General features: G+C 51.8%; 1 protein-coding gene across 3 annotated transcripts in view; it reads right to left on the reverse strand.

Annotated features, from left to right (window-relative positions):
• Positions 1 to 27,847, reverse strand: part of LOC116958799 (uncharacterized) — a 109,923-nt gene that overhangs the window by 30,097 nt on the left and 51,979 nt on the right. For all 3 annotated transcript variants that reach the window (XM_076057647.1, XM_076057646.1, XM_076057645.1), the window contains exon 8: positions 1,033 to 1,076. In XM_076057647.1, the coding sequence (XP_075913762.1) occupies positions 1,033 to 1,076 (44 nt within the window). The remainder of the gene's footprint in view (positions 1 to 1,032; positions 1,077 to 27,847) is intronic.

The following is a 27,847-nucleotide window of genomic DNA, read 5'->3' on the forward strand; positions in this document are numbered from 1 at the left end:
TCTACACCCCGAGTCTTTAGATGCTGAGTCTCTACACCCTGAGTCTCTACACCCCGAGTGTTTAGATGCTGAGTCTCTACACCCTGAGTCTCTACACCCTGAGTCTCTACACCCTGAGTCTCTACACCCTGAGTCTCTACACCCTGAGTCTCTACACCCTGAGTCTCAACACCCTGAGTCTCTACACCCTGAGTCTCTAGACCCTGAGTATCTAGACTGTGTCTCTACACCCTGTGTCTCTAGACCCTGAGTCTCTACACCCTGAGTCTCTACACCCTGAGTCTCTACACCCTGAGTCTCTACACCCTGAGTCTCTACACCCTGAGTCTCTACACCCTGAGTCTCTACACCCTGAGTCTCTACACCCTGAGTCTCTAGACCCTGAGTCTCTACACCCTGAGTCTCTACACCCTGAGTCTCTACACCCTGAGTCTCTACACCCTGAGTCTCTATGCGAGTGGTTCTTAACCTGGGGCGCAGCATCCCCTGGGGGTGCGAGAGATGCCCTTTCTGGGGGTGCGAGACATGGCCAGGTTTCCTTTCGGAAGGTGAATCATTGAAAACACAAAATAAGCACAAATTAACCTTTGTTTCATCGACCCCCATGTGTCAACGTTGTACATTTTTCTTATGTTTGACCTTCTTGAGAAGCAAAAGGGCTGCGGGCAAAGGTTTAAGAACCACTTGCCGGGGCCCCGTGCCAGACACCGGGGGCCCTGTCCGCCCCCTTACCCCACCCACCCCCCACCCCCCAAGTCCCAGTGGATACGCACAGGGCACTCAGATGCCCCTGCTGCATCTGCTCGAGTGTACCACGGGGGCCCTCCCCTTTCCCCCCTGCCCCCCTTCTCTGTCGACGACGAAGTTGCGGAGGCGAGGTCGTCGGTAAAGTCACGTGGGAGTAAAATAAAAGACAGCAAATCACGACGTTTCGGGCGTCCGTCGTCAGGTGACGACCAAGGATTCCCTGCGGTCAGGAAAACTTCAAATCCAGGTTGGGGCAAGGTCTGTAGCGCACGAATGATGACTCACCTCTTCAGCTCCTTCTGCACCACCTTCTCCAGTGTCCCCGTATTCTACGGACGCACGAAGACAAAGATACGGCACCACCGCCCACCACCATGTAGCGTTAACAGAGTCTGGAGACTCGGGGTCTGGGGAATCAGGGTGTAGAGACTCAGGGTGTAGAGACTCAGGGTGTAGAGACTCGGGGTGTAGAGACTCAGGGTCTAGAGACTCAGGGTGTAGAGACTCAGGGTGTAGAGACTCAGGGTGCAGAGACTTAGGGTGTAGAGACTCAGGGTGTAGAGACTCAGGGTGTAGAGACTCAGGGTGGAGAGACTCAGGGTGTAGAGACTCAGGGTGTAGAGACTCAGGGTCTAGAGACTCAGGGTCTAGAGACTCAGGGTGTAGAGACTCAGAGTGTAGAGACTCAGGGTGTAGAGACTCGGTGTAGAGACTCCTGGTGTAGACACTCAGGGTGTAAAGACTCAGGGTGTAGAGACTCAGGGTGTAGAGACTCAGGGTGTAGAGACTCCTGGTGTAGAGACTCAGGGTGTAAAGACTCGTGGTGTAGAGACTCGGGGTGTAGAGACTCGTGGTGTAGAGACTCGGGGTGTAGAGACTCAGGGTGTAGAGACTCAGGGTCTAGAGACTCAGGGTATAGAGACTCAGGGTGTAGAGACTCGGGGTGTAGAGACTCAGGGTCTAGAGACTCAGGGTATAGAGACTCGGTATAGAGACTCATGGTGTAGAGACTCAGGGTGTAGAGACTCCTGGTGTAGAGACTCGGGGTGTAGTAGAGACTCAGTGTCTAGAGACTCAGGGTATACAGACTCAGGGTGTAGAGACTCAGGGTCTAGAGTCTCAGGGTGTAGAGTCTCAGGGTGTAGAGACTCAGGGTGTAGAGACTCGTGGGGTAGAGACTCAGGGTGTAGATACTCGTGGTGTAGAGACTCGTGGTGTAGAGACTCTGGGTCTAGTAGAGACTCAGGGTGTAGAGACTCAGGGTGTAGAGACTCAGGGTGTAGAGACTCAGGGTGTAGAGACTCAGGGTGTAGAGACTCAGGGTGTAGACTCTCAGGGTGTAGAGACTCAGGGTGTAGATTCTCAGGGTGTAGAAACTCGGGGTGAAGAGACGCAGGGTCTAGTAGAGACTCAGGGTCTAGTAGAGACTCAGGGTCTAGTAGAGACTCAGGGTGTAGATACTCAGGGTGTAGAGACTCAGGGTCTAGTAGAGACTCAGGGTCTAGTAGAGACTCAGGGTGTAGAAACTCAGGGTCTAGTAGAGACTCAGGGTGTAGAGACTCAGGGTGTAGAGCCTCAGGGTGTAGAGACTCAGGGTGTAGAGACTCAGGGTCAAGAAACTCAGGGTCAAGAGACTCCGGGTGTAGAGACTCAGGGTATAGAGACTCGGGGTGTAGAGACTCAGGGTGTAGAGACTCAGGGTCTAGAGACTCAGGGTGCAGAGACTCAGGGTCTAGTAGAGACTCAGGGTCAAGTAGAGACTCAGGGTGTAGAGACTCAGTGTCTAGAGACTCAGGGTATAGAGACTCGGGGTATAGAAACTCAGGGTGTAGAAACTCGGGGTGAAGAGACCCAGGGTCTAGTAGAGACTCAGGGTCTAGTAGAGACTCAGGGTCTAGTAGAGACTCAGTGTCTAGAGACTCAGGGTGTAGAGACTCAGGGTGTAGAGACTCAGGGTGTAGAGACTCAGGGTGTAGAGACTCAGGGTGTAGAGACTCAGGGTCTAGTAGAGACTCAGGGTGCAGAGACTCGGGGTGTAGAGACTCAGGGTCTAGAGAATCAGGGTGTAGAGAATCAGGGTGTAGAGACTCAGGGTCTAGTAGAGACTCAGGGTCTAGTAGAGACTCAGGGTCTAGTAGAGTCTCAGAGTGTAGACACTCAGGGTCTAGAGACTCAGGGTGTAGAGACTCAGGGTGTAGAGACTCAGGGTGTAGAGACTCAGGGTGTAGAGAATCAACATGTAGAGACTCAGGGTCAAGTAGAGACTCAGGGTCAAGAGACTCAAGGTCTGGAGACTCAAGGTCTGGAGACTCGGTGTCTCGAGACTCAAAGTGTAGAGACTCAGGGTGTTAGAGACTCAGGGCCTAGAGACTCGGGGTGTAGAGACTCAGGGTGTAGAAACTCGGGGTGAAGAGACTCAGGGTCTAGGAGAGACTCAGGGTCTAGTAGAGACTCAGGGTCTAGTAGAGACTCAGGGTGTAGATACTCAGGGTGTAGAGACTCAGGGTGTTAGAGACTCAGGGTCTAGTAGAGACTCAGGGTCTAGTAGAGACTCAGGGTGTAGAGACTCAGGGTCTAGTAGAGACTCAGGGTCTAGTAGAGACTCAGGGTGTAGAGACTCAGGGTGTAGAGACTCAGGGTCTAGAGACTCAGCGTGTAGAGACTCAGGGTCTAGTAGAGACTCAGGGTCTAGTAGAGACTCAGGGTGTAGAGACTCAGCGTGTAGAGACTCGGGGTGCAGAGACTCACGGTGTAGAGACTCAGGGTGAAGAGACTCAGGGTGTAGAGACTCAGGGTGTAGAGACTCAGGGTCTAGAGACTCAGGGTCTAGAGACTCAGGGTGTAGAGACTCATAGTGTAGAGACTCAGGGTGTAGAGACTCAGGGTCTAGTAGAGACTCAGGGTCTAGTAGAGACTCAGGGTGTAGAGACTCAGGGTGTAGAGACTCAGGGTCTAGAGACTCAGCGTGTAGAGACTCAGGTTCTAGTAGAGACTCAGGGTCTAGTAGAGACTAAGGGTGTAGAGACTCAGCGTGTAGAGACTCGGGGTGCAGAGACTCACGGTGTAGAGACTCAGGGTGAAGAGACTCAGGGTGTAGAGACTCGGTGTAGAGACTCAGGGTGTAGAGACTCCTGGTGTAGAGACTCAGGGTGTAAAGACTCGTGGTGTAGAGACTCGGGATGGAGAGACTCGTGGTGTAGAGACTCGGGGTGTAGAGACTCAGGGTGTAGAGACTCAGGGTGTAGAGACTCAGTGCCTAGAGACTCAGGGTGTAGAGACTCAGGGTGTAGACACTCAGGGTGTAGAGACTCCTGGTGTAGAGACTCAGGGTGTAAAGACTCGTGGTGTAGAGACTCGGGGTGTAGAGACTCAGGGTGTAGAGACTCAGTGCCTAGAGACTCAGGATGTAGAGACTCAGGGTCTAGAGACTCAGGGTATAGAGACTCGGTATAGAGACTCATGGTGTAGAGACTCAGGGTGTAGAGACTCCTGGTGTAGAGACTCAGGGTGTAGAGACTCGGGGTGTAGTAGAGAATCAGTGTCTAGAGACTCAGGGTATACAGACTCAGGGTGTAGAGACTCAGGGTGTAGAGACTCAGGGTGTAGAGACTCAGGGTGTAGAGACTCGTGGTGTAGAGACTCGTGGTGTAGAGACTCTGGGTCTAGAGACTCAGGGTGTAGAGACTCAGGGTGTAGAGACTAAGGGTCTGGAGACTCAGGGTCTAGTAGAGACTCAGGGTGTAGAGACTCAGGGTCTAGTAGAGACTCAGGGTGTAGAGACTCAGGGTCTAGTAGAGACTCGTGGTGTAGAGACTCAGGGTGTAGAGACTCAGGGTCTAGTAGAGACTCGTGGTGTAGAGACTCAGGGTGTAGAGACTCAGGGTCTAGTAGAGACTCCTGGTGTAGAGACTCAGGGTGTAGAGACTCAGTGCCTAGAGACTCAGGGTGTAGAGACTCAGGGTGTAGACACTCAGGGTGTAGAGACTCCTGGTGTAGAGACTCAGGGTGTAAAGACTCGTGGTGTAGAGACTCGGGGTGTAGAGACTCGTGGTGTAGAGACTCGGGGTGTAGAGACTCAGGGTGTAGAGACTCAGTGCCTAGAGACTCAGGATGTAGAGACTCAGGGTCTAGAGACTCAGGGTATAGAGACTCGGTATAGAGACTCATGGTGTAGAGACTCAGGGTGTAGAGACTCCTGGTGTAGAGACTCAGGGTGTAGAGACTCGGGGTGTAGTAGAGACTCAGTGTCTAGAGACTCAGGGTATACAGACTCAGGGTGTAGAGACTCAGGGTGTAGAGACTCAGGGTGTAGAGACTCAGGGTGTAGAGACTCGTGGTGTAGAGACTCGTGGTGTAGAGACTCAGGGTCTAGAGAGTCAGGGTGTAGAGACTCAGGGTGTAGAGACTCAGGGTTTAGAGTCTCAGGGTGTAGAGACTCAGGGTGTAGATTCTCAGGGTGTAGAAACTCGGGGTGAAGAGACGCAGGGTCTAGTAGAGACTCAGGGTCTAGTAGAGACTCAGGGTCTAGTAGAGACTCAGGGTGTAGATACTCAGGGTGTAGAGACTCAGGGTCTAGTAGAGACTCAGGGTCTAGTAGAGACTCAGGGTGTAGAGACTCAGGGTGTAGAGACTCAGGGTCTAGTAGAGACTCAGGGTGTAGAGACTCAGGGTGTAGAGCCTCAGGGTGTAGAGACTCAGGGTGTAGAGACTCAGGGTCAAGAAACTCAGGGTCAAGAGACTCCGGGTGTAGAGACTCAGGGTGTAGAGTCTCAGGGTGTAGAGTCTCAGGGTGTAGAGACTCAGGGTGTAGAGACTCAGGGTCTAGAGTCTCAGGGTGTAGAGACTCGGGGTGCAGAGACTCAGGGTCTAGTAGAGACTCAGGGTCAAGTAGAGACTCAGGGTGTAGAGACTCGGGGTATAGAAACTCAGGGTGTAGAAACTCGGGGTGAAGAGACTCAGGGTCTAGTAGAGACTCAGGGTCTAGTAGAGACTCAGGGTCTAGTAGTGACTCAGGGTGTAGAGACTCAGGGTCTAGTAGAGACTCAGTGTCTAGAGACTCAGGGTGTAGAGACTCAGGGTGTAGAGACTCAGGGTGTAGAGACTCAGGGTGTAGAGACTCAGGGTGTAGAGACTCAGGGTCTAGTAGAGACTCAGGGTGCAGAGACTCGGGGTGTAGAGACTCAGGGTCTAGAGAATCAGGGTGTAGAGAATCAGGGTGTAGAGACTCAGGGTCTAGTAGAGACTCAGGGTCTAGTAGAGACTCAGGGTCTAGTAGAGTCTCAGAGTGTAGACACTCAGGGTCTAGAGACTCAGGGTGTAGAGACTCAGGGTGTAGAGACTCAGGGTGTAGAGACTCAGGGTGTAGAGAATCAACATGTAGAGACTCAGGGTCAAGTAGAGACTCAGGGTCAAGAGACTCAAGGTCTGGAGACTCAAGGTCTGGAGACTCGGTGTCTCGAGACTCAAAGTGTAGAGACTCAGGGTGTTAGAGACTCAGGGCCTAGAGACTCGGGGTGTAGAGACTCAGGGTGTAGAAACTCGGGGTGAAGAGACTCAGGGTCTAGGAGAGACTCAGGGTCTAGTAGAGACTCAGGGTCTAGTAGAGACTCAGGGTGTAGATACTCAGGGTGTAGAGACTCAGGGTGTTAGAGACTCAGGGTCTAGTAGAGACTCAGGGTCTAGTAGAGACTCAGGGTGTAGAGACTCAGGGTCTAGTAGAGACTCAGGGTCTAGTAGAGACTCAGGGTGTAGAGACTCAGGGTGTAGAGACTCAGGGTCTAGAGACTCAGCGTGTAGAGACTCAGGTTCTAGTAGAGACTCAGGGTCTAGTAGAGACTAAGGGTGTAGAGACTCAGCGTGTAGAGACTCGGGGTGCAGAGACTCACGGTGTAGAGACTCAGGGTGAAGAGACTCAGGGTGTAGAGACTCAGGGTGTAGAGACTCAGGGTCTAGAGACTCAGGGTGTAGAGACTCAGAGTGAAGAGACTCAGGGTGTAGAGACTCAGTGTAGAGACTCAGGGTGTAGAGACTCCTGGTGTAGAGACTCAGGGTGTAAAGACTCGTGGTGTAGAGACTCGGGGTGGAGAGACTCGTGGTGTAGAGACTCGGGGTGTAGAGACTCAGGGTGTAGAGACTCAGGGTGTAGAGACTCAGTGCCTAGAGACTCAGGGTGTAGAGACTCAGGGTGTAGACACTCAGGGTGTAGAGACTCCTGGTGTAGAGACTCAGGGTGTAAAGACTCGTGGTGTAGAGACTCGGGGTGTAGAGACTCGTGGTGTAGAGACTCGGGGTGTAGAGACTCAGGGTGTAGAGACTCAGTGCCTAGAGACTCAGGATGTAGAGACTCAGGGTCTAGAGACTCAGGGTATAGAGACTCGGTATAGAGACTCATGGTGTAGAGACTCAGGGTGTAGAGACTCCTGGTGTAGAGACTCAGGGTGTAGAGACTCGGGGTGTAGTAGAGAATCAGTGTCTAGAGACTCAGGGTATACAGACTCAGGGTGTAGAGACTCAGGGTGTAGAGACTCAGGGTGTAGAGACTCAGGGTGTAGAGACTCGTGGTGTAGAGACTCGTGGTGTAGAGACTCTGGGTCTAGAGACTCAGGGTGTAGAGACTCAGGGTGTAGAGACTAAGGGTCTGGAGACTCAGGGTCTAGTAGAGACTCAGGGTGTAGAGACTCAGGGTCTAGTAGAGACTCAGGGTGTAGAGACTCAGGGTCTAGTAGAGACTCGTGGTGTAGAGACTCAGGGTGTAGAGACTCAGGGTCTAGTAGAGACTCGTGGTGTAGAGACTCAGGGTGTAGAGACTCAGGGTCTAGTAGAGACTCCTGGTGTAGAGACTCAGGGTGTAGAGACTCAGTGCCTAGAGACTCAGGGTGTAGAAACTCAGGGTGTAGACACTCAGGGTGTAGAGACTCCTGGTGTAGAGACTCAGGGTGTAAAGACTCGTGGTGTAGAGACTCGGGGTGTAGAGACTCGTGGTGTAGAGACTCGGGGTGTAGAGACTCAGGGTGTAGAGACTCAGTGCCTAGAGACTCAGGATGTAGAGACTCAGGGTCTAGAGACTCAGGGTATAGAGACTCGGTATAGAGACTCATGGTGTAGAGACTCAGGGTGTAGAGACTCCTGGTGTAGAGACTCAGGGTGTAGAGACTCGGGGTGTAGTAGAGACTCAGTGTCTAGAGACTCAGGGTATACAGACTCAGGGTGTAGAGACTCAGGGTGTAGAGACTCAGGGTGTAGAGACTCAGGGTGTAGAGACTCGTGGTGTAGAGACTCGTGGTGTAGAGACTCTGGGTCTAGAGACTCAGGGTGTAGAGACTCAGGGTGTAGAGACTAAGGGTCTGGAGACTCAGGGTCTAGTAGAGACTCAGGGTGTAGAGACTCAGGGTCTAGTAGAGACTCAGGGTGTAGAGACTCAGGGTCTAGTAGAGACTCGTGGTGTAGAGACTCAGGGCCTAGAGACTCGGGGTATAGAAACTCAGGGTGTAGAAACTCGGGGTGAAGAGACTCAGGGTCTAGTAGAGACTCAGGGTCTAGTAGAGACTCAGGGTCTAGTAGTGACTCAGGGTGTAGAGACTCAGGGTCTAGTAGAGACTCAGTGTCTAGAGACTCAGGGTGTAGAGACTCAGGGTGTAGATTCTCAGGGTGTAGAGACTCAGGGTGTAGAGACTCAGGGTGTAGAGACTCAGGGTGTAGAGACTCAGGGTGTAGAGACTCAGGGTCTAGTAGAGACTCAGGGTCTAATAGAGACTCAGGGTCTAGTAGAGACTCAGGGTCTAGAGACTCAGGGACTAGTAGAGACTCAGGGTCTAGTAGAGACTCAGGGTGTAGAGACTCAGGGTGTACAGACTCAGGGTCTAGAGACTCAGCGTGTAGAGACTCAGGGTCTAGTAGAGACTCAGGGTCCAGTAGAGACTCAGGGTGTAGAGACTCAGGGTGTAGAGACTCAGGGTGTAGAGACTCAGGGTGTAGAGACTCAGGGTGTAGAGCCTCAGGGTGTAGAGACTCAGGGTCAATAAACTCAGGGTCAAGAGACTCAGGGTGTAGAGACTCAGGGTGTAGAGACTCAGGGTGTAGAGACTTAGGGTGTAGAGACTCAGGGTGTAGAGACTCAGGGTGAAGAGTCTCAAAGTGTAGACACTCAGGGTGTAGAGACTCAGGGTGTAGAGACTCAGGGTGTAGAGACTCAGGGTGTAGAGACTCAGGGTGTAGAGACTCAGGGTCTAGTAGAGACTCAGGGTCTAGTAGAGACTCAGGGTCTAGTAGAGACTCAGGGTGTAGAGACTCAGGGTCTAGAGACTCAGGGTCTAGAGAATCAGGGTCTAGAGACTCAGGGTGTAGAGACTCAGGGTCTAGTAGAGACTCAGGGTGTAGAGACTCAGGGTGTAGAGACTCAGGGTGTACAGACTTAGGGTGTAGAGACTCAGGGTCTAGAGTCTCAGGGTGTAGAGTCTCAGGGTGTAGAGACTCTGGGTCTAGAGACTCAGGATCTAGAGACTCAAGATGTAGAGACTCAGGGTCTAGTAGAGACTCAGGGTGTAGAGAATCAGGGTGTAGAGACTCAGGGTCTAGTAGAGACTCAGGGTCTAGTAGAGACTCAGGGTGTAGAGACTCAGGGTCTAGAGACTCAGGGTCTAGAGAATCAGGGTGTAGAGACTCAGGGTCTAGTAGAGACTCAGGGTCTAGTAGAGACTCAGGGTGCAGAGACTCGGGGTGTAGAGACTCAGGGTCTAGAGAATCAGGGTGTAGAGAATCAGGGTGTAGAGACTCAGGGTCTAGTAGAGACTCAGGGTCTAGTAGAGACTCAGGGTCTAGTAGAGTCTCAGAGTGTAGACACTCAGGGTCTAGAGACTCAGGGTGTAGAGACTCAGGGTGTAGAGACTCAGGGTGTAGAGCCTCAGGGTGTAGAGACTCAGGGTCAAGAAACTCAGGGTCAAGAGACTCAGGGTGTATAGACTCAGGGTGTAGAGACTCAGGGTGTAGAGACTCAGGGTCTAGTAGAGACTCAGGGTGCAGAGACTCAGGGTGTAGAGACTCAGGGTCTAGAGAATCAGGGTGTAGAGAATCAGGGTGTAGAGACTCAGGGTCTAGTAGAGACTCAGGGTCTAGTAGAGACTCAGGGTCTAGTAGAGTCTCAGAGTGTAGACACTCAGGGTCAAGAAACTCAGGGTCAAGAGACTCAGGGTGTAGAGACTCAGGGTGTAGAGACTCAGGGTGTAGACACTTAGGGTGTAGAGAATCAGGGTGTAGAGACTAAGGGTGTAGAGTCTCAGAGTGTAGACACTCAGGGTCTAGAGACTCAGGGTGTAGAGACTCAGGGTGTAGAGACTCAGGGTGTAGAGACTCAGGGTGTAGAGACTCAGGGTCTAGTAGAGACTCAGGGTCTAGTAGAGACTCAGGGTCTAGTAGAGACTCAGGGTCTAGAGACTCAGGGTCTAGTAGAGACTCAGGGTCTAGTAGAGACTCAGGGTGTAGAGACTCAGGGTATAGAGACTCAGGGTCTAGAGACTCAGCGTGTAGAGACTCAGGGTCTAGTAGAGACTCAGGGTCCAGTAGAGACTCAGGGTGTAGAGACTCAGTGTCTAGAGACTCAGGGTATAGAGACTCGGGGTATAGAGACTCAGTGTCTAGAGACTCAAGGTCTGGAGACTCAAGGTCTGGAGACTCGGTGTCTAGAGACTCAAAGTGTAGAGACTCAGGGTGTTAGAGACTCAGGGCCTAGAGACTCGGGGTGTAGAGACTCAGGGTGTAGAAACTCGGGGTGAAGAGACTCAGGGTCTAGTAGAGACTCAGGGTCTAGTAGAGACTCAGGGTCTAGTAGTGACTCAGGGTGTAGAGACTCAGGGTCTAGAGACTCAGGGTGTAGAGACTCAGGGTGTAGAGTCTCAGGGTGTAGAGACTCAGGGTGTAGAGACTCAGGGTGTAGAGACTCAGGGTGTAGAGACTCAGGGTCTAGTAGAGACTCAGGGTCTAGTAGAGACTCAGGGTCTAGTAGAGACTCAGGGTCTAGAGACTCAGGGACTAGTAGAGACCCAGGGTCTAGTAGAGACTCAGGGTGTAGAGACTCAGGGTGTACAGACTCAGGGTCTAGAGACTCAGCGTGTAGAGACTCAGGGTCTAGTAGAGACTCAGGGTCCAGTAGAGACTCAGGGTGTAGAGCCTCAGGGTGTAGAGACTCAGGGTCAATAAACTCAGGGTCAAGAGACTCAGGGTGTAGAGACTCAGGGTGTAGAGACTCAGGGTGTAGAGACTCAGGGTGTAGAGATTCAGGGTGTAGAGACTCAGGGTGTAGAGACTCAGGGTCTAGTAGAGACTCAGGGTCTAGTAGAGACTCAGGGTCTAGTAGAGACTCAGGGTCTAGTAGAGACTCAGGGTGTAGAGACTCAGGGTCTAGAGACTCAGGGTCTAGAGAATCAGGGTGTAGAGACTCAGGGTCTAGTAGAGACTCAGGGTGTAGAGACTCAGGGTGTAGAGACTCAGGGTGTACAGACTTAGGGTGTAGAGACTCAGGGTCTAGAGTCTCAGGGTGTAGAGTCTCAGGGTGTAGAGACTCTGGGTCTAGAGACTCAGGATCTAGAGACTCAAGATGTAGAGACTCAGGGTCTAGTAGAGACTCAGGGTGTAGAGAATCAGGGTGTAGAGACTCAGGGTCTAGTAGAGACTCAGGGTCTAGTAGAGACTCAGGGTGTAGAGACTCAGGGTCTAGAGACTCAGGGTCTAGAGAATCAGGGTGTAGAGACTCAGGGTCTAGAAGAGACTCAGGGTCTAGTAAGGACTCGGGGTGCAGAGACTCGGGGTGTAGAGACTCAGGGTCTAGAGAATCAGGGTGTAGAGAATCAGGGTGTAGAGACTCAGGGTCTAGTAGAGACTCAGGGTCTAGTAGAGACTTAGGGTCTAGTAGAGTCTCAGAGTGTAGACACTCAGGGTCTAGAGACTCAGGGTGTAGAGACTCAGGGTGTAGAGACTCAGGGTGTAGAGCCTCAGGGTGTAGAGACTCAGGGTCAAGAAACTCAGGGTCAAGAGACTCAGGGTGTAGAGACTCAGGGTGTAGAGACTCAGGGTGTAGAGACTTAGGGTGTAGAGACTCAGGGTGTAGAGACTCAGGGTGTAGAGACTCAGGGTCTAGTAGAGACTCAGGGTCTAGTAGAGACTCAGGGTCTAGTAGAGACTCAGGGTCTAGTAGAGACTCAGGGTCTAGAGACTCAGGGTCTAGTAGAGACTCAGGGTGTAGAGACTCAGGGTGTAGAGACTCAGGGTCTAGAGACTCAGCGTGTAGAGACTCAGGGTCTAGTAGAGACTCAGGGTCCAGTAGAGACTCAGGGTGTAGAGACTCAGGGTGTAGAGACTCAGGGTGTAGAGCCTCAGGGTGTAGAGACTCAGGGTCAATAAACTCAGGGTCAAGAGACTCAGGGTATAGAGACTCAGGGTGTAGAGACTCAGGGTGTAGAGACTTAGGGTGTAGAGACTCAGGGTGTAGAGACTCAGGGTGTAGAGTCTCAGAGTGTAGACACTCAGGGTCTAGAGACTATGGGTGTAGAGACTCAGGGTGTAGAGACTCAGGGTGTAGAGACTCAGGGTGTAGAGACTCAGGGTGTAGAGACTCAGCGTGTAGAGACTCAGGGTCTAGTAGAGACTCAGGGTGTAGAGACTCAGGGTGTAGAGACTTAGGGTGTAGAGACTCAGGGTGTAGAGACTCAGGGTGTAGAGTCTCAGAGTGTAGACACTCAGGGTCTAGAGACTATGGGTGTAGAGACTCAGGGTGTAGAGACTCAGGGTGTAGAGACTCAGGGTGTAGAGACTCAGGGTGTAGAGACTCAGGGTGTAGAGACTCAGGGTCTAGTAGAGACTCAGGGTCTAGTAGAGACTCAGGGTCTAGTAGAGACTCAGGGTCTAGAGACTCAGGGTCTAAAGACTCAGGGTCTAGAGAATCAGGGTCTAGAGACTCAGGGTGTAGAGACTCAGGGTCTAGTAGAAACTCAAGATGTAGAGACTCAGGGTCTAGTAGAGACTCAGGGTGTAGAGAATCAGGGTGTAGAGACTCAGGGTCTAGTAGAGACTCAGGGTCTAGTAGAGACTCAGGGTGTAGAGACTCAGGGTCTAGAGACTCAGGGTCTAGAGAATCAGGGTGTAGAGACTCAGGGTCTAGTAGAGACTCAGGGTCTAGTAGAGACTCAGGGTGCAGAGACTCGGGGTGTAGAGACTCAGGGTCTAGAGAATCAGGGTGTAGAGAATCAGGGTGTAGAGACTCAGGGTCTAGTAGAGACTCAGGGTCTAGTAGAGACTCAGGGTCTAGTAGAGTCTCAGAGTGTAGACACTCAGGGTGTAGAGACTCAGGGTGTAGAGACTCAGGGTGTAGAGACTCAGGGTGTAGAGAATCAGCATGTAGAGACTCAGGGTCAAGTAGAGACTCAGGGTCAAGAGACTCAAGGTCTGGAGACTCAAGGTCTGGAGACTCGGTGTCTCGAGACTCAAAGTGTAGAGACTCAGGGTGCAGAGACTCGGGGTGTAGAGACTCAGGGTCTAGAGAATCAGGGTGTAGAAACTCGGGGTGAAGAGACTCAGGGTCTAGTAGAGACTCAGGGTCTAGTAGAGACTCAGGGTCTAGTAGAGTCTCAGAGTGTAGACACTCAGGGTCTAGAGACTCAGGGTGTAGAGACTCAGGGTGTAGAGACTCAGCATGTAGAGACTCAGGGTCAAGTAGAGACTCAGGGTCAAGAGACTCAAGGTCTGGAGACTCAAGGTCTGGAGACTCGGTGTCTCGAGACTCAAAGTGTAGAGACTCAGGGTGTTAGAGACTCAGGGTGTTAGAGACTCAGGGCCTAGAGACTCGGGGTGTAGAGACTCAGGGTGTAGAAACTCGGGGTGAAGAGACTCAGGGTCTAGTAGAGACTCAGGGTCTAGTAGAGACTCAGGGTCTAGTAGAGACTCAGGGTGTAGATACTCAGGGTGTAGAGACTCAGGGTGTTAGAGACTCAGGGTCTAGTAGAGACTCAGGGTCTAGTAGAGACTCAGGGTGTAGAGACTCAGGGTCTAGTAGAGACTCAGGGTCTAGTAGAGACTCTGGGTCTAGTAGAGACTCAGGGTGTAGAGACTCAGGGTGTAGAGACTCAGGGTGTAGAGACTCAGGGTGTAGAGCCTCAGGGTGTAGAGACTCAGGGTCAAGAAACTCAGGGTCAAGAGACTCAGGGTGTAGAGACTCAGGTTGTAGAGACTCAGGGTGTAGAGACTCAGGGTCAAGAAACTCAGGGTCAAGAGACTCAGGGTGTAGAGACTCAGGGTGTAGAGACTCAGGGTCTAGTAGAGACTCAGGGTGTAGTAGAGACTCAGGGTGTAGAGACTCAGGGTGTAGAGACTCAGGGTGTAGAGACTCAGGTTGTAGAGACTCAGGGTCTAGAGACTCAGGGTGTAGATTCTCAGGGTCTAGAGACTTGGGGTGTAGATACTCGGGGTGCAGAGACTCAGGGTATAGAGACTCAGGGTGTAGAGACTCAGGGTGTAGAGACTCAGGGTGTAGAGACTCAGGGTGTAGAGACTCAGGGTCTAGTAGAGACTCAGGGTGTAGAGACTCAGGGTGTAGAGACTCAGGGTGTAGAAACTCAGGGTGTAGAGACTCAGGGTGTAGAGACTCAGGGTCTAGAGACTCAGGGTCTAGAGAATCAGGGTCTAGAGACTCAGGGTGTAGAGACTCAGGGTCTAGTAGAGACTCAGGGTGTAGAGACTCACGGTGTAGAGACTCAGGGTGTACAGACTTAGGGTGTAGAGACTCAGGGTCTAGAATCTCAGGGTGTAGAGTCTCAGGGTGTAGAGACTCTGGGTCTAGAGACTCAGGATCTAGAGACTCAAGATGTAGAGATTCAGGGTCTAGTAGAGACTCAGGGAGTAGAGAATCAGGGTGTAGAGAATCAGGGTCTAGTAGAGACTCAGGGTCTAGTAGAGACTCAGGGTGTAGAGACTCAGGGTCTAGAGACTCAGGGTCTAGAGAATCAGGGTGTAGAGACTCAGGGTCTAGTAGAGACTCAGGGTCTAGTAGAGACTCAGGGTGCAGAGACTCGGGGTGTAGACACTCAGGGTCTAGAGAATCAGGGTGTAGAGAATCAGGGTGTAGAGACTCAGGGTCTAGTAGAGACTCAGGGTCTAGTAGAGACTCAGGGTCTAGTAGAGTCTCAGAGTGTAGACACTCAGGGTTTAGAGACTCAGGGTGTAGAGACTCAGGGTGTAGAGACTCAGGGTGTAGAGACTCAGGGTGTAGAGACTCAGGGTCTAGTAGAGACTCAGGGTCAAGTAGAGACTCAGGGTCAAGAGACTCAAGGTCTGGAGACTCAAGGTCTGGAGACTCGGTGTCTCGAGACTCAAAGTGTAGAGACTCAGGGTGTTAGAGACTCAGGGCCTAGAGACTCGGGGTGTAGAGACTCAGGGTGTAGAAACTCGGGGTGAAGAGACTCAGGGTCTAGTAGAGATTCAGGGTCTAGTAGAGACTCAGGGTCTAGTAGAGACTCAGGGTGTAGAGACTCAGGGTGTAGAGACTCAGGGTCTAGGAGAGACTCAGGGTCTAATAGAGACTAAGGGTGGAGAGACTCAGGGTGTAGAGACTCAGGGTCTAGAGACTCAGCGTGCAGAGACTCAGGGTCTAGTAGAGACTCAGGGTCCAGTAGAGACTCAGGGTGTAGAGACTCAGGGTATAGAGACTCAGGGTGTAGAGCCTCAGGGTGTAGAGACTCAGGGTCAAGAAACTCAGGGTCAAGAGACTCAGGGTGTAGAGACTCAGGGTGTAGAGCCTCAGGGTGTAGAGACTCAGGGTCAAGAAACTCAGGGTCAAGAGACTCAGGGTGTAGAGACTCAGGGTGTAGAAACTCAGGGTGTAGAGACTCAGGGTGTAGAGACTCAGGGTCTAGAGACTCAGGGTCTAGAGAATCAGGGTCTAGAGACTCAGGGTGTAGAGACTCAGGGTCTAGTAGAGACTCAGGGTGTAGAGACTCACGGTGTAGAGACTCAGGGTGTACAGACTTAGGGTGTAGAGACTCAGGGTCTAGAATCTCAGGGTGTAGAGTCTCAGGGTGTAGAGACTCTGGGTCTAGAGACTCAGGATCTAGAGACTCAAGATGTAGAGATTCAGGGTCTAGTAGAGACTCAGGGAGTAGAGAATCAGGGTCTAGTAGAGACTCAGGGTCTAGTAGAGACTCAGGGTGTAGAGACTCAGGGTCTAGAGACTCAGGGTCTAGAGAATCAGGGTGTAGAGACTCAGGGTCTAGTAGAGACTCAGGGTCTAGTAGAGACTCAGGGTGCAGAGACTCGGGGTGTAGACACTCAGGGTCTAGAGAATCAGGGTGTAGAGAATCAGGGTGTAGAGACTCAGGGTCTAGTAAAGACTCAGGGTCTAGTAGAGACTCAGGGTCTAGTAGAGTCTCAGAGTGTAGACACTCAGGGTTTAGACACTCAGGGTGTAGAGACTCAGGGTGTAGAGACTCAGGGTGTAGAGACTCAGGGTGTAGAGACTCAGGGTCTAGTAGAGACTCAGGGTCAAGTAGAGACTCAGGGTCAAGAGACTCAAGGTCTGGAGACTCAAGGTCTGGAGACTCGGTGTCTCGAGACTCAAAGTGTAGAGACTCAGGGTGTTAGAGACTCAGGGCCTAGAGACTCGGGGTGTAGAGACTCAGGGTGTAGAAACTCGGGGTGAAGAGACTCAGGGTCTAGTAGAGATTCAGGGTCTAGTAGAGACTCAGGGTCTAGTAGAGACTCAGGGTGTAGAAACTCAGGGTGTAGAGACTCAGGGTCTAGGAGAGACTCAGGGTCTAATAGAGACTAAGGGTGGAGAGACTCAGGGTGTAGAGACTCAGGGTCTAGAGACTCAACGTGCAGAGACTCAGGGTCTAGTAGAGACTCAGGGTCCAGTAGAGACTCAGGGTGTAGAGACTCAGGGTGTAGAGACTCAGGGTGTAGAGCCTCAGGGTGTAGAGACTCAGGGTCAAGAAACTCAGGGTCAAGAGACTCAGGGTGTAGAGACTCAGGGTGTAGAGCCTCAGGGTGTAGAGACTCAGGGTCAAGAAACTCACGGTCAAGAGACTCAGGGTGCAGAGACTCAGGGTGTAGAGACTCAGGGTGTAGAGACTCAGGGTGCAGAGACTCAGGGTGTAGAGACTCAGGGTGTAGAGACTCAGGGTCTAGTAGAGACTCAGGGTGTAGAGACTCGGGATGTAGAGACTCAGGGTGTAGAGACTCAGGTGTAAAGACTCAGGGTGTAGAGCCTCAGGGTGTAGAGACTCAGGGTGTAGAGACTCAGGGTGTAGAGACTTAGGGTGTAGAGACTCAGGGTGTAGAGACTCAGGGTGTAGAGTCTCAGAGTGTAGACACTCAGGGTCTAGAGACTCAGGGTGTAGAGACTCAGGGTGTAGAGACTCAGGGTGTAGAGACTCAGGGTGTAGAGACTCAGGGTGTAGAGACTCAGGGTGTAGAGACTCAGGGTCTAGTAGAGACTCAGGGTGTAGAGAATCAGGGTGTAGAGACTCAGGGTCTAGTAGAGACTCAGGGTCTAGTAGAGACTCAGGGTGTAGAGACTCAGGGTCTAGAGACTCAGGGTCTAGAGAATCAGGGTGTAGAGACTCAGGGTCTAGTAGAGACTCAGGGTCTAGTAGAGACTCAGGGTGCAGAGACTCGGGGTGTAGAGACTCAGGGTGTAGAGAATCAGGGTGTAGAGAATCAGGGTGTAGAGACTCAGGGTCTAGTAGAGACTCAGGGTCTAGTAGAGACTCAGGGTCTAGTAGAGTCTCAGAGTGTAGACACTCAGGGTCTAGAGACTCAGGGTGTAGAGACTCAGGGTGTAGAGACTCAGGGTGTAGAGACTCAGGGTGTAGAGACTCAGCATGTAGAGACTCAGGGTCTAGTAGAGACTCAGGGTCTAGTAGAGACTCAGGGTGTAGAGACTCAGGGTGTAGAGACTCAGGGTCTAGGAGAGACTCAGGGTCTAGTAGAGACTCAGGGTGTAGAGACTCAGGGTCTAGAGACTCAGCGTGTAGAGACTCAGGGTCTAGTAGAGACTCAGGGTCTAGTAGAGACTCAGGGTGTAGAGACTCAGGGTGTAGAGACTCAGGGTGTAGAGCCTCAGGGTGTAGAGACTCAGGGTCAAGAAACTCAGGGTCAAGAGACTCAGGGTGTAGAGACTCAGGGTGTAGAGCCTCAGGGTGTAGAGACTCAGGGTGTAGAGACTCAGGGTCTAGAGACTCAGCGTGTAGAGACTCAGGGTCTAGTAGAGACTCAGGGTGTAGAGACTCAGGGTGTAGAGACTCAGGGTGTAGAGATACTCATGGTGTAGAGACTCAGGGTGTAGAGACTCAGGGTGTAGAGACTCAGGGTGTAGAGACTCAGGGTCTAGAGACTCAGGGTGTAGAAACTCAGGGTCTAGTAGAGACTCAGGGTCTAGTAGAGACTCAGGGTCTAGTAGAGACTCAGGGTCAAGTAGAGACTCAGGGTGTAGAGACTCAGTGTCTAGAGACTCAGGGTATAGAGACTCGGGGTATAGAAACTCAGGGTGTAGAAACTCGGGGTGAAGAGACTCAGGGTCTAGTAGAGACTCAGGGTCTAGTAGAGACTCAGGGTCTAGTAGAGACTCAGGGTGTAGAGACTCAGGGTGTACAGACTCAGGGTCTAGAGACTCAGCGTGTAGAGACTCAGGGTCTAGTAGAGACTCAGGGTCCAGTAGAGACTCAGGGTGTAGAGACTCAGGGTGTAGAGACTCAGGGTGTAGAGACTCAGGGTGTAGAGACTCAGGGTGTAGAGCCTCAGGGTGTAGAGACTCAGGGTCAATAAACTCAGGGTCAAGAGACTCAGGGTGTAGAGACTCAGGGTGTAGAGACTCAGGGTGTAGAGACTTAGGGTGTAGAGACTCAGGGTGTAGAGACTCAGGGTGAAGAGTCTCAGAGTGTAGACACTCAGGGTGTAGAGACTCAGGGTGTAGAGACTCAGGGTGTAGAGACTCAGGGTGTAGAGACTCAGGGTGTAGAGACTCAGGGTCTAGTAGAGACTCAGGGTCTAGTAGAGACTCAGGGTCTAGTAGAGACTCAGGGTGTAGAGACTCAGGGTCTAGAGACTCAGGGTCTAGAGAATCAGGGTCTAGAGACTCAGGGTGTAGAGACTCAGGGTCTAGTAGAGACTCAGGGTGTAGAGACTCAGGGTGTAGAGACTCAGGGTGTACAGACTTAGGGTGTAGAGACTCAGGGTCTAGAGTCTCAGGGTGTAGAGTCTCAGGGTGTAGAGACTCTGGGTCTAGAGACTCAGGATCTAGAGACTCAAGATGTAGAGACTCAGGGTCTAGTAGAGACTCAGGGTGTAGAGAATCAGGGTGTAGAGACTCAGGGTCTAGTAGAGACTCAGGGTCTAGTAGAGACTCAGGGTGCAGAGACTCGGGGTGTAGAGACTCAGGGTCTAGAGAATCAGGGTGTAGAGAATCAGGGTGTAGAGACTCAGGGTCTAGTAGAGACTCAGGGTCTAGTAGAGACTCAGGGTCTAGTAGAGTCTCAGAGTGTAGACACTCAGGGTCTAGAGACTCAGGGTGTAGAGACTCAGGGTGTAGAGACTCAGGGTGTAGAGCCTCAGGGTGTAGAGACTCAGGGTCAAGAAACTCAGGGTCACGAGACTCAGGGTGTATAGACTCAGGGTGTAGAGACTCAGGGTGTAGAGACTCAGGGTCTAGTAGAGACTCAGGGTCTAGTAGAGACTCAGGGTGCAGAGACTCAGGGTGTAGAGACTCAGGGTCTAGAGAATCAGGGTGTAGAGAATCAGGGTGTAGAGACTCAGGGTCTAGTAGAGACTCAGGGTCTAGTAGAGACTCAGGGTCTAGTAGAGTCTCAGAGTGTAGACACTCAGGGTCAAGAAACTCAGGGTCAAGAGACTCAGGGTGTAGAGACTCAGGGTGTAGAGACTCAGGGTGTAGACACTTAGGGTGTAGAGAATCAGGGTGTAGAGACTAAGGGTGTAGAGTCTCAGAGTGTAGACACTCAGGGTCTAGAGACTCAGGGTGTAGAGACTCAGGGTGTAGAGACTCAGGGTGTAGAGACTCAGGGTGTAGAGACTCAGGGTCTAGTAGAGACTCAGGGTCTAGTAGAGACTCAGGGTCTAGTAGAGACTCAGGGTCTAGAGACTCAGGGTCTAGTAGAGACTCAGGGTCTAGTAGAGACTCAGGGTGTAGAGACTCAGGGTATAGAGACTCAGGGTCTAGAGACTCAGCGTGTAGAGACTCAGGGTCTAGTAGAGACTCAGGGTCCAGTAGAGACTCAGGGTGTAGAGACTCAGTGTCTAGAGACTCAGGGTATAGAGACTCGGGGTATAGAGACTCAGTGTCTAGAGACTCAAGGTCTGGAGACTCAAGGTCTGGAGACTCGGTGTCTAGAGACTCAAAGTGTAGAGACTCAGTGTTAGAGACTCAGGGCCTAGAGACTCGGGGTGTAGAGACTCAGGGTGTAGAAACTCGGGGTGAAGAGACTCAGGGTCTAGTAGAGACTCAGGGTCTAGTAGAGACTCAGGGTCTAGTAGTGACTCAGGGTGTAGAGACTCAGGGTCTAGAGACTCAGGGTGTAGAGACTCAGGGTGTAGAGTCTCAGGGTGTAGAGACTCAGGGTGTAGAGACTCAGGGTGTAGAGACTCAGGGTGTAGAGACTCAAGGTCTAGTAGAGACTCAGGGTCTAGTAGAGACTCAGGGTCTAGTAGAGACTCAGGGTCTAGAGACTCAGGGACTAGTAGAGACCCAGGGTCTAGTAGAGACTCAGGGTGTAGAGACTCAGGGTGTACAGACTCAGGGTCTAGAGACTCAGCGTGTAGAGACTCAGGGTCTAGTAGAGACTCAGGGTCCAGTAGAGACTCAGGGTGTAGAGCCTCAGGGTGTAGAGACTCAGGGTCAATAAACTCAGGGTCAAGAGACTCAGGGTGTAGAGACTCAGGGTGTAGAGACTCAGGGTGTAGAGACTTAGGGTGTAGAGACTCAGGGTGTAGAGACTCAGGGTGTAGAGTCTCAGAGTGTAGACACTCAGGGTCTAGAGACTCAGGGTGTAGAGACTCAGGGTGTAGAGATTCAGGGTGTAGAGACTCAGGGTGTAGAGACTCAGGGTGTAGAGACTCAGGGTCTAGTAGAGACTCAGGGTCTAGTAGAGACTCAGGGTCTAGTAGAGACTCAGGGTGTAGAGACTCAGGGTCTAGAGACTCAGGGTCTAGAGAATCAGGGTGTAGAGACTCAGGGTCTACTAGAGACTCAGGGTGTAGAGACTCAGGGTGTAGAGACTCAGGGTGTACAGACTTAGGGTGTAGAGACTCAGGGTCTAGAGTCTCAGGGTGTAGAGTCTCAGGGTGTAGAGACTCTGGGTCTAGAGACTCAGGATCTAGAGACTCAAGATGTAGAGACTCAGGGTCTAGTAGAGACTCAGGGTGTAGAGAATCAGGGTGTAGAGACTCAGGGTCTAGTAGAGACTCAGGGTCTAGTAGAGACTCAGGGTGTAGAGACTCAGGGTCTAGAGACTCAGGGTCTAGAGAATCAGGGTGTAGAGACTCAGGGTCTAGAAGAGACTCAGGGTCTAGTAAGGACTCGGGGTGCAGAGACTCGGGGTGTAGAGACTCAGGGTCTAGAGAATCAGGGTGTAGAGAATCAGGGTGTAGAGACTCAGGGTCTAGTAGAGACTCAGGGTCTAGTAGAGACTTAGGGTCTAGTAGAGTCTCAGAGTGTAGACACTCAGGGTCTAGAGACTCAGGGTGTAGAGACTCAGGGTGTAGAGACTCAGGGTGTAGAGCCTCAGGGTGTAGAGACTCAGGGTCAAGAAACTCAGGGTCAAGAGACTCAGGGTGTAGAGACTCAGGGTGTAGAGACTCAGGGTGTAGAGACTTAGGGTGTAGAGACTCAGGGTGTAGAGACTCAGGGTGTAGAGACTCAGGGTCTAGTAGAGACTCAGGGTCTAGTAGAGACTCAGGGTCTAGTAGAGACTCAGGGTCTAGTAGAGACTCAGGGTCTAGAGACTCAGGGTCTAGTAGAGACTCAGCGTGTAGAGACTCAGGGTGTAGAGACTCAGGGTCTAGAGACTCAGGGTGTAGAGACTCAGGGTCTAGTAGAGACTCAGGGTCCAGTAGAGACTCAGGGTGTAGAGACTCAGGGTGTAGAGACTCAGGGTGTAGAGCCTCAGGGTGTAGAGACTCAGGGTCAATAAACTCAGGGTCAAGAGACTCAGGGTATAGAGACTCAGGGTGTAGAGACTCAGGGTGTAGAGACTTAGGGTGTAGAGACTCAGGGTGTAGAGACTCAGGGTGTAGAGTCTCAGAGTGTAGACACTCAGGGTCTAGAGACTATGGGTGTAGAGACTCAGGGTGTAGAGACTCAGGGTGTAGAGACTCAGGGTGTAGAGACTCAGGGTGTAGAGACTCAGGGTGTAGAGACTCAGGGTCTAGTAGAGACTCAGGGTCTAGTAGAGACTCAGGGTCTAGTAGAGACTCAGGGTGTAGAGACTCAGGGTCTAAACACTCAGGGTCTAGAGAATCAGGGTCTAGAGACTCAGGGTGTAGAGACTCAGGGTCTAGTAGAGACTCAGGGTGTAGAGACTCAGGGTGTAGAGACTCAGGGTGTACAGACTTAGGGTGTAGAGACTCAGGGTCTAGAGTCTCAGGGTGTAGAGTCTCAGGGTGTAGAGACTCTGGGTCTAGAGACTCAGGATCTAGAAACTCAAGATGTAGAGACTCAGGGTCTAGTAGAGACTCAGGGTGTAGAGAATCAGGGTGTAGAGACTCAGGGTCTAGTAGAGACTCAGGGTCTAGTAGAGACTCAGGGTGTAGAGACTCAGGGTCTAGAGACTCAGGGTCTAGAGAATCAGGGTGTAGAGACTCAGGGTCTAGTAGAGACTCAGGGTCTAGTAGAGACTCAGGGTGCAGAGACTCGGGGTGTAGAGACTCAGGGTCTAGAGAATCAGGGTGTAGAGAATCAGGGTGTAGAGACTCAGGGTCTAGTAGAGACTCAGGGTCTAGTAGAGACTCAGGGTCTAGTAGAGTCTCAGAGTGTAGACACTCAGGGTGTAGAGACTCAGGGTGTAGAGACTCAGGGTGTAGAGAATCAGCATGTAGAGACTCAGGGTCAAGTAGAGACTCAGGGTCAAGAGACTCAAGGTCTGGAGACTCAAGGTCTGGAGACTCGGTGTCTCGAGACTCAAAGTGTAGAGACTCAGGGTGCAGAGACTCGGGGTGTAGAGACTCAGGGTCTAGAGAATCAGGGTGTAGAAACTCGGGGTGAAGAGACTCAGGGTCTAGTAGAGACTCAGGGTCTAGTAGAGACTCAGGGTCTAGTAGAGTCTCAGAGTGTAGACACTCAGGGTCTAGAGACTCAGGGTGTAGAGACTCAGGGTGTAGAGACTCAGCATGTAGAGACTCAGGGTCAAGTAGAGACTCAGGGTCAAGAGACTCAAGGTCTGGAGACTCAAGGTCTGGAGACTCGGTGTCTCGAGACTCAAAGTGTAGAGACTCAGGGTGTTAGAGACTCAGGGTGTTAGAGACTCAGGGCCTAGAGACTCGGGGTGTAGAGACTCAGGGTGTAGAAACTCGGGGTGAAGAGACTCAGGGTCTAGTAGAGACTCAGGGTCTAGTAGAGACTCAGGGTCTAGTAGAGACTCAGGGTGTAGATACTCAGGGTGTAGAGACTCAGGGTGTTAGAGACTCAGGGTCTAGTAGAGACTCAGGGTCTAGTAGAGACTCAGGGTGTAGAGACTCAGGGTCTAGTAGAGACTCAGGGTCTAGTAGAGACTCTGGGTCTAGTAGAGACTCAGGGTGTAGAGACTCAGGGTGTAGAGACTCAGGGTGTAGAGACTCAGGGTGTAGAGCCTCAGGGTGTAGAGACTCAGGGTCAAGAAACTCAGGGTCAAGAGACTCAGGGTGTAGAGACTCAGGTTGTAGAGACTCAGGGTGTAGAGACTCAGGGTCAAGAAACTCAGGGTCAAGAGACTCAGGGTGTAGAGACTCAGGGTGTAGAGACTCAGGGTCTAGTAGAGACTCAGGGTGTAGTAGAGACTCAGGGTGTAGAGACTCAGGGTGTAGAGACTCAGGGTGTAGAGACTCAGGTTGTAGAGACTCAGGGTCTAGAGACTCAGGGTGTAGATTCTCAGGGTCTAGAGACTTGGGGTGTAGATACTCGGGGTGCAGAGACTCAGGATATAGAGACTCAGGGTGTAGAGACTCAGGGTGTAGAGACTCAGGGTGTAGAGACTCAGGGTGTAGAGACTCAGGGTCTAGTAGAGACTCAGGGTGTAGAGATTCAGGGTGTAGAGTCTCAGGGTGTAGAGACTCAGGGTGTAGAGACTCAGGGTGTAGAAACTCAGGGTGTAGAGACTCAGGGTGTAGAGACTCAGGGTCTAGAGACTCAGGGTCTAGAGAATCAGGGTCTAGAGACTCAGGGTGTAGAGACTCAGGGTCTAGTAGAGACTCAGGGTGTAGAGACTCACGGTGTAGAGACTCAGGGTGTACAGACTTAGGGTGTAGAGACTCAGGGTCTAGAATCTCAGGGTGTAGAGTCTCAGGGTGTAGAGACTCTGGGTCTAGAGACTCAGGATCTAGAGACTCAAGATGTAGAGATTCAGGGTCTAGTAGAGACTCAGGGAGTAGAGAATCAGGGTGTAGAGACTCAGGGTCTAGAGTCTCAGGGTGTAGAGTCTCAGGGTGTAGAGACTCTGGGTCTAGAGACTCAGGATCTAGAGACTCAAGATGTAGAGATTCAGGGTCTAGTAGAGACTCAGGGAGTAGAGAATCAGGGTGTAGAGAATCAGGGTCTAGTAGAGACTCAGGGTCTAGTAGAGACTCAGGGTGTAGAGACTCAGGGTCTAGAGACTCAGGGTCTAGAGAATCAGGGTGTAGAGACTCAGGGTCTAGTAGAGACTCAGGGTCTAGTAGAGACTCAGGGTGCAGAGACTCGGGGTGTAGACACTCAGGGTCTAGAGAATCAGGGTGTAGAGAATCAGGGTGTAGAGACTCAGGGTCTAGTAGAGACTCAGGGTCTAGTAGAGACTCAGGGTCTAGTAGAGTCTCAGAGTGTAGACACTCAGGGTTTAGAGACTCAGGGTGTAGAGACTCAGGGTGTAGAGACTCAGGGTGTAGAGACTCAGGGTGTAGAGACTCAGGGTCTAGTAGAGACTCAGGGTCAAATAGAGACTCAGGGTCAAGAGACTCAAGGTCTGGAGACTCAAGGTCTGGAGACTCGGTGTCTCGAGACTCAAAGTGTAGAGACTCAGGGTGTTAGAGACTCAGGGCCTAGAGACTCGGGGTGTAGAGACTCAGGGTGTAGAAACTCGGGGTGAAGAGACTCAGGGTCTAGTAGAGATTCAGGGTCTAGTAGAGACTCAGGGTCTAGTAGAGACTCAGGGTGTAGAGACTCAGGGTGTAGAGACTCAGGGTCTAGGAGAGACTCAGGGTCTAATAGAGACTAAGGGTGGAGAGACTCAGGGTGTAGAGACTCAGGGTCTAGAGACTCAGCGTGCAGAGACTCAGGGTCTAGTAGAGACTCAGGGTCCAGTAGAGACTCAGGGTGTAGAGACTCAGGGTGTAGAGACTCAGGGCGTAGAGCCTCAGGGTGTAGAGACTCAGGGTCAAGAAACTCAGGGTCAAGAGACTCAGGGTGTAGAGACTCAGGGTGTAGAGCCTCAGGGTGTAGAGACTCAGGGTCAAGAAACTCAGGGTCAAGAGACTCAGGGTGTAGAGACTCAGGGTGTAGAAACTCAGGGTGTAGAGACTCATGGTGTAGAGACTCAGGGTCTAGAGACTCAGGGTCTAGAGAATCAGGGTCTAGAGACTCAGGGTGTAGAGACTCAGGGTCTAGTAGAGACTCAGGGTGTAGAGACTCACGGTGTAGAGACTCAGGGTGTACAGACTTAGGGTGTAGAGACTCAGGGTCTAGAATCTCAGGGTGTAGAGTCTCAGGGTGTAGAGACTCTGGGTCTAGAGACTCAGGATCTAGAGACTCAAGATGTAGAGATTCAGGGTCTAGTAGAGACTCAGGGAGTAGAGAATCAGGGTGTAGAGAATCAGGGTCTAGTAGAGACTCAGGGTCTAGTAGAGACTCAGGGTGTAGAGACTCAGGGTCTAGAGACTCAGGGTCTAGAGAATCAGGGTGTAGAGACTCAGGGTCTAGTAGAGACTCAGGGTCTAGTAGAGACTCAGGGTGCAGAGACTCGGGGTGTAGACACTCAGGGTCTAGAGAATCAGGGTGTAGAGAATCAGGGTGTAGAGACTCAGGGTCTAGTAGAGACTCAGGGTCTAGTAGAGACTCAGGGTCTAGTAGAGTCTCAGAGTGTAGACACTCAGGGTTTAGACACTCAGGGTGTAGAGACTCAGGGTGTAGAGACTCAGGGTGTAGAGACTCAGGGTGTAGAGACTCAGGGTCTAGTAGAGACTCAGGGTCAAGTAGAGACTCAGGGTCAAGAGACTCAAGGTCTGGAGACTCAAGGTCTGGAGACTCGGTGTCTCGAGACTCAAAGTGTAGAGACTCAGGGTGTTAGAGACTCAGGGCCTAGAGACTCGGGGTGTAGAGACTCAGGGTGTAGAAACTCGGGGTGAAGAGACTCAGGGTCTAGTAGAGATTCAGGGTCTAGTAGAGACTCAGGGTCTAGTAGAGACTCAGGGTGTAGAAACTCAGGGTGTAGAGACTCAGGGTCTAGGAGAGACTCAGGGTCTAATAGAGACTAAGGGTGGAGAGACTCAGGGTGTAGAGACTCAGGGTCTAGAGACTCAACGTGCAGAGACTCAGGGTCTAGTAGAGACTCAGGGTCCAGTAGAGACTCAGGGTGTAGAGACTCAGGGTGTAGAGACTCAGGGTGTAGAGCCTCAGGGTGTAGAGACTCAGGGTCAAGAAACTCAGGGTCAAGAGACTCAGGGTGTAGAGACTCAGGGTGTAGAGCCTCAGGGTGTAGAGACTCAGGGTCAAGAAACTCACGGTCAAGAGACTCAGGGTGCAGAGACTCAGGGTGTAGAGACTCAGGGTGTAGAGACTCAGGGTGCAGAGACTCAGGGTGTAGAGACTCAGGGTGTAGAGACTCAGGGTCTAGTAGAGACTCAGGGTGTAGAGACTCGGGATGTAGAGACTCAGGGTGTAGAGACTCAGGTGTAAAGACTCAGGGTGTAGAGCCTCAGGGTGTAGAGACTCAGGGTGTAGAGACTCAGGGTGTAGAGACTCAGGGTGTAGAGTCTCAGAGTGTAGACACTCAGGGTCTAGAGACTCAGGGTGTAGAGACTCAGGGTGTAGAGACTCAGGGTGTAGAGACTCAGGGTGTAGAGACTCAGGGTGTAGAGACTCAGGGTGTAGAGACTCAGGGTCTAGTAGAGACTCAGGGTGTAGAGAATCAGGGTGTAGAGACTCAGGGTCTAGTAGAGACTCAGGGTCTAGTAGAGACTCAGGGTGTAGAGACTCAGGGTCTAGAGACTCAGGGTCTAGAGAATCAGGGTGTAGAGACTCAGGGTCTAGTAGAGACTCAGGGTGCAGAGACTCGGGGTGTAGAGACTCAGGGTGTAGAGAATCAGGGTGTAGAGAATCAGGGTGTAGAGACTCAGGGTCTAGTAGAGACTCAGGGTCTAGTAGAGACTCAGGGTCTAGTAGAGTCTCAGAGTGTAGACACTCAGGGTCTAGAGACTCAGGGTGTAGAGACTCAGGGTGTAGAGACTCAGGGTGTAGAGACTCAGGGTGTAGAGACTCAGCATGTAGAGACTCAGGGTCTAGTAGAGACTCAGGGTCTAGTAGAGACTCAGGGTGTAGAGACTCAGGGTGTAGAGACTCAGGGTCTAGGAGAGACTCAGGGTCTAGTAGAGACTCAGGGTGTAGAGACTCAGGGTCTAGAGACTCAGCGTGTAGAGACTCAGGGTCTAGTAGAGACTCAGGGTCTAGTAGAGACTCAGGGTGTAGAGACTCAGGGTGTAGAGACTCAGGGTGTAGAGCCTCAGGGTGTAGAGACTCAGGGTCAAGAAACTCAGGGTCAAGAGACTCAGGGTGTAGAGACTCAGGGTGTAGAGCCTCAGGGTGTAGAGACTCAGGGTGTAGAGACTCAGGGTCTAGAGACTCAGCGTGTAGAGACTCAGGGTCTAGTAGAGACTCGGGGTCTAGTAGAGACTC

This window comes from Petromyzon marinus, chromosome 83, assembly GCF_048934315.1.
Source record: "Petromyzon marinus isolate PM22_M1 ecotype Great Lakes invasive population chromosome 83, UKy_Petmar_22M1.pri1.0, whole genome shotgun sequence".
NCBI lineage: Eukaryota > Metazoa > Chordata > Hyperoartia > Petromyzontiformes > Petromyzontidae > Petromyzon > Petromyzon marinus.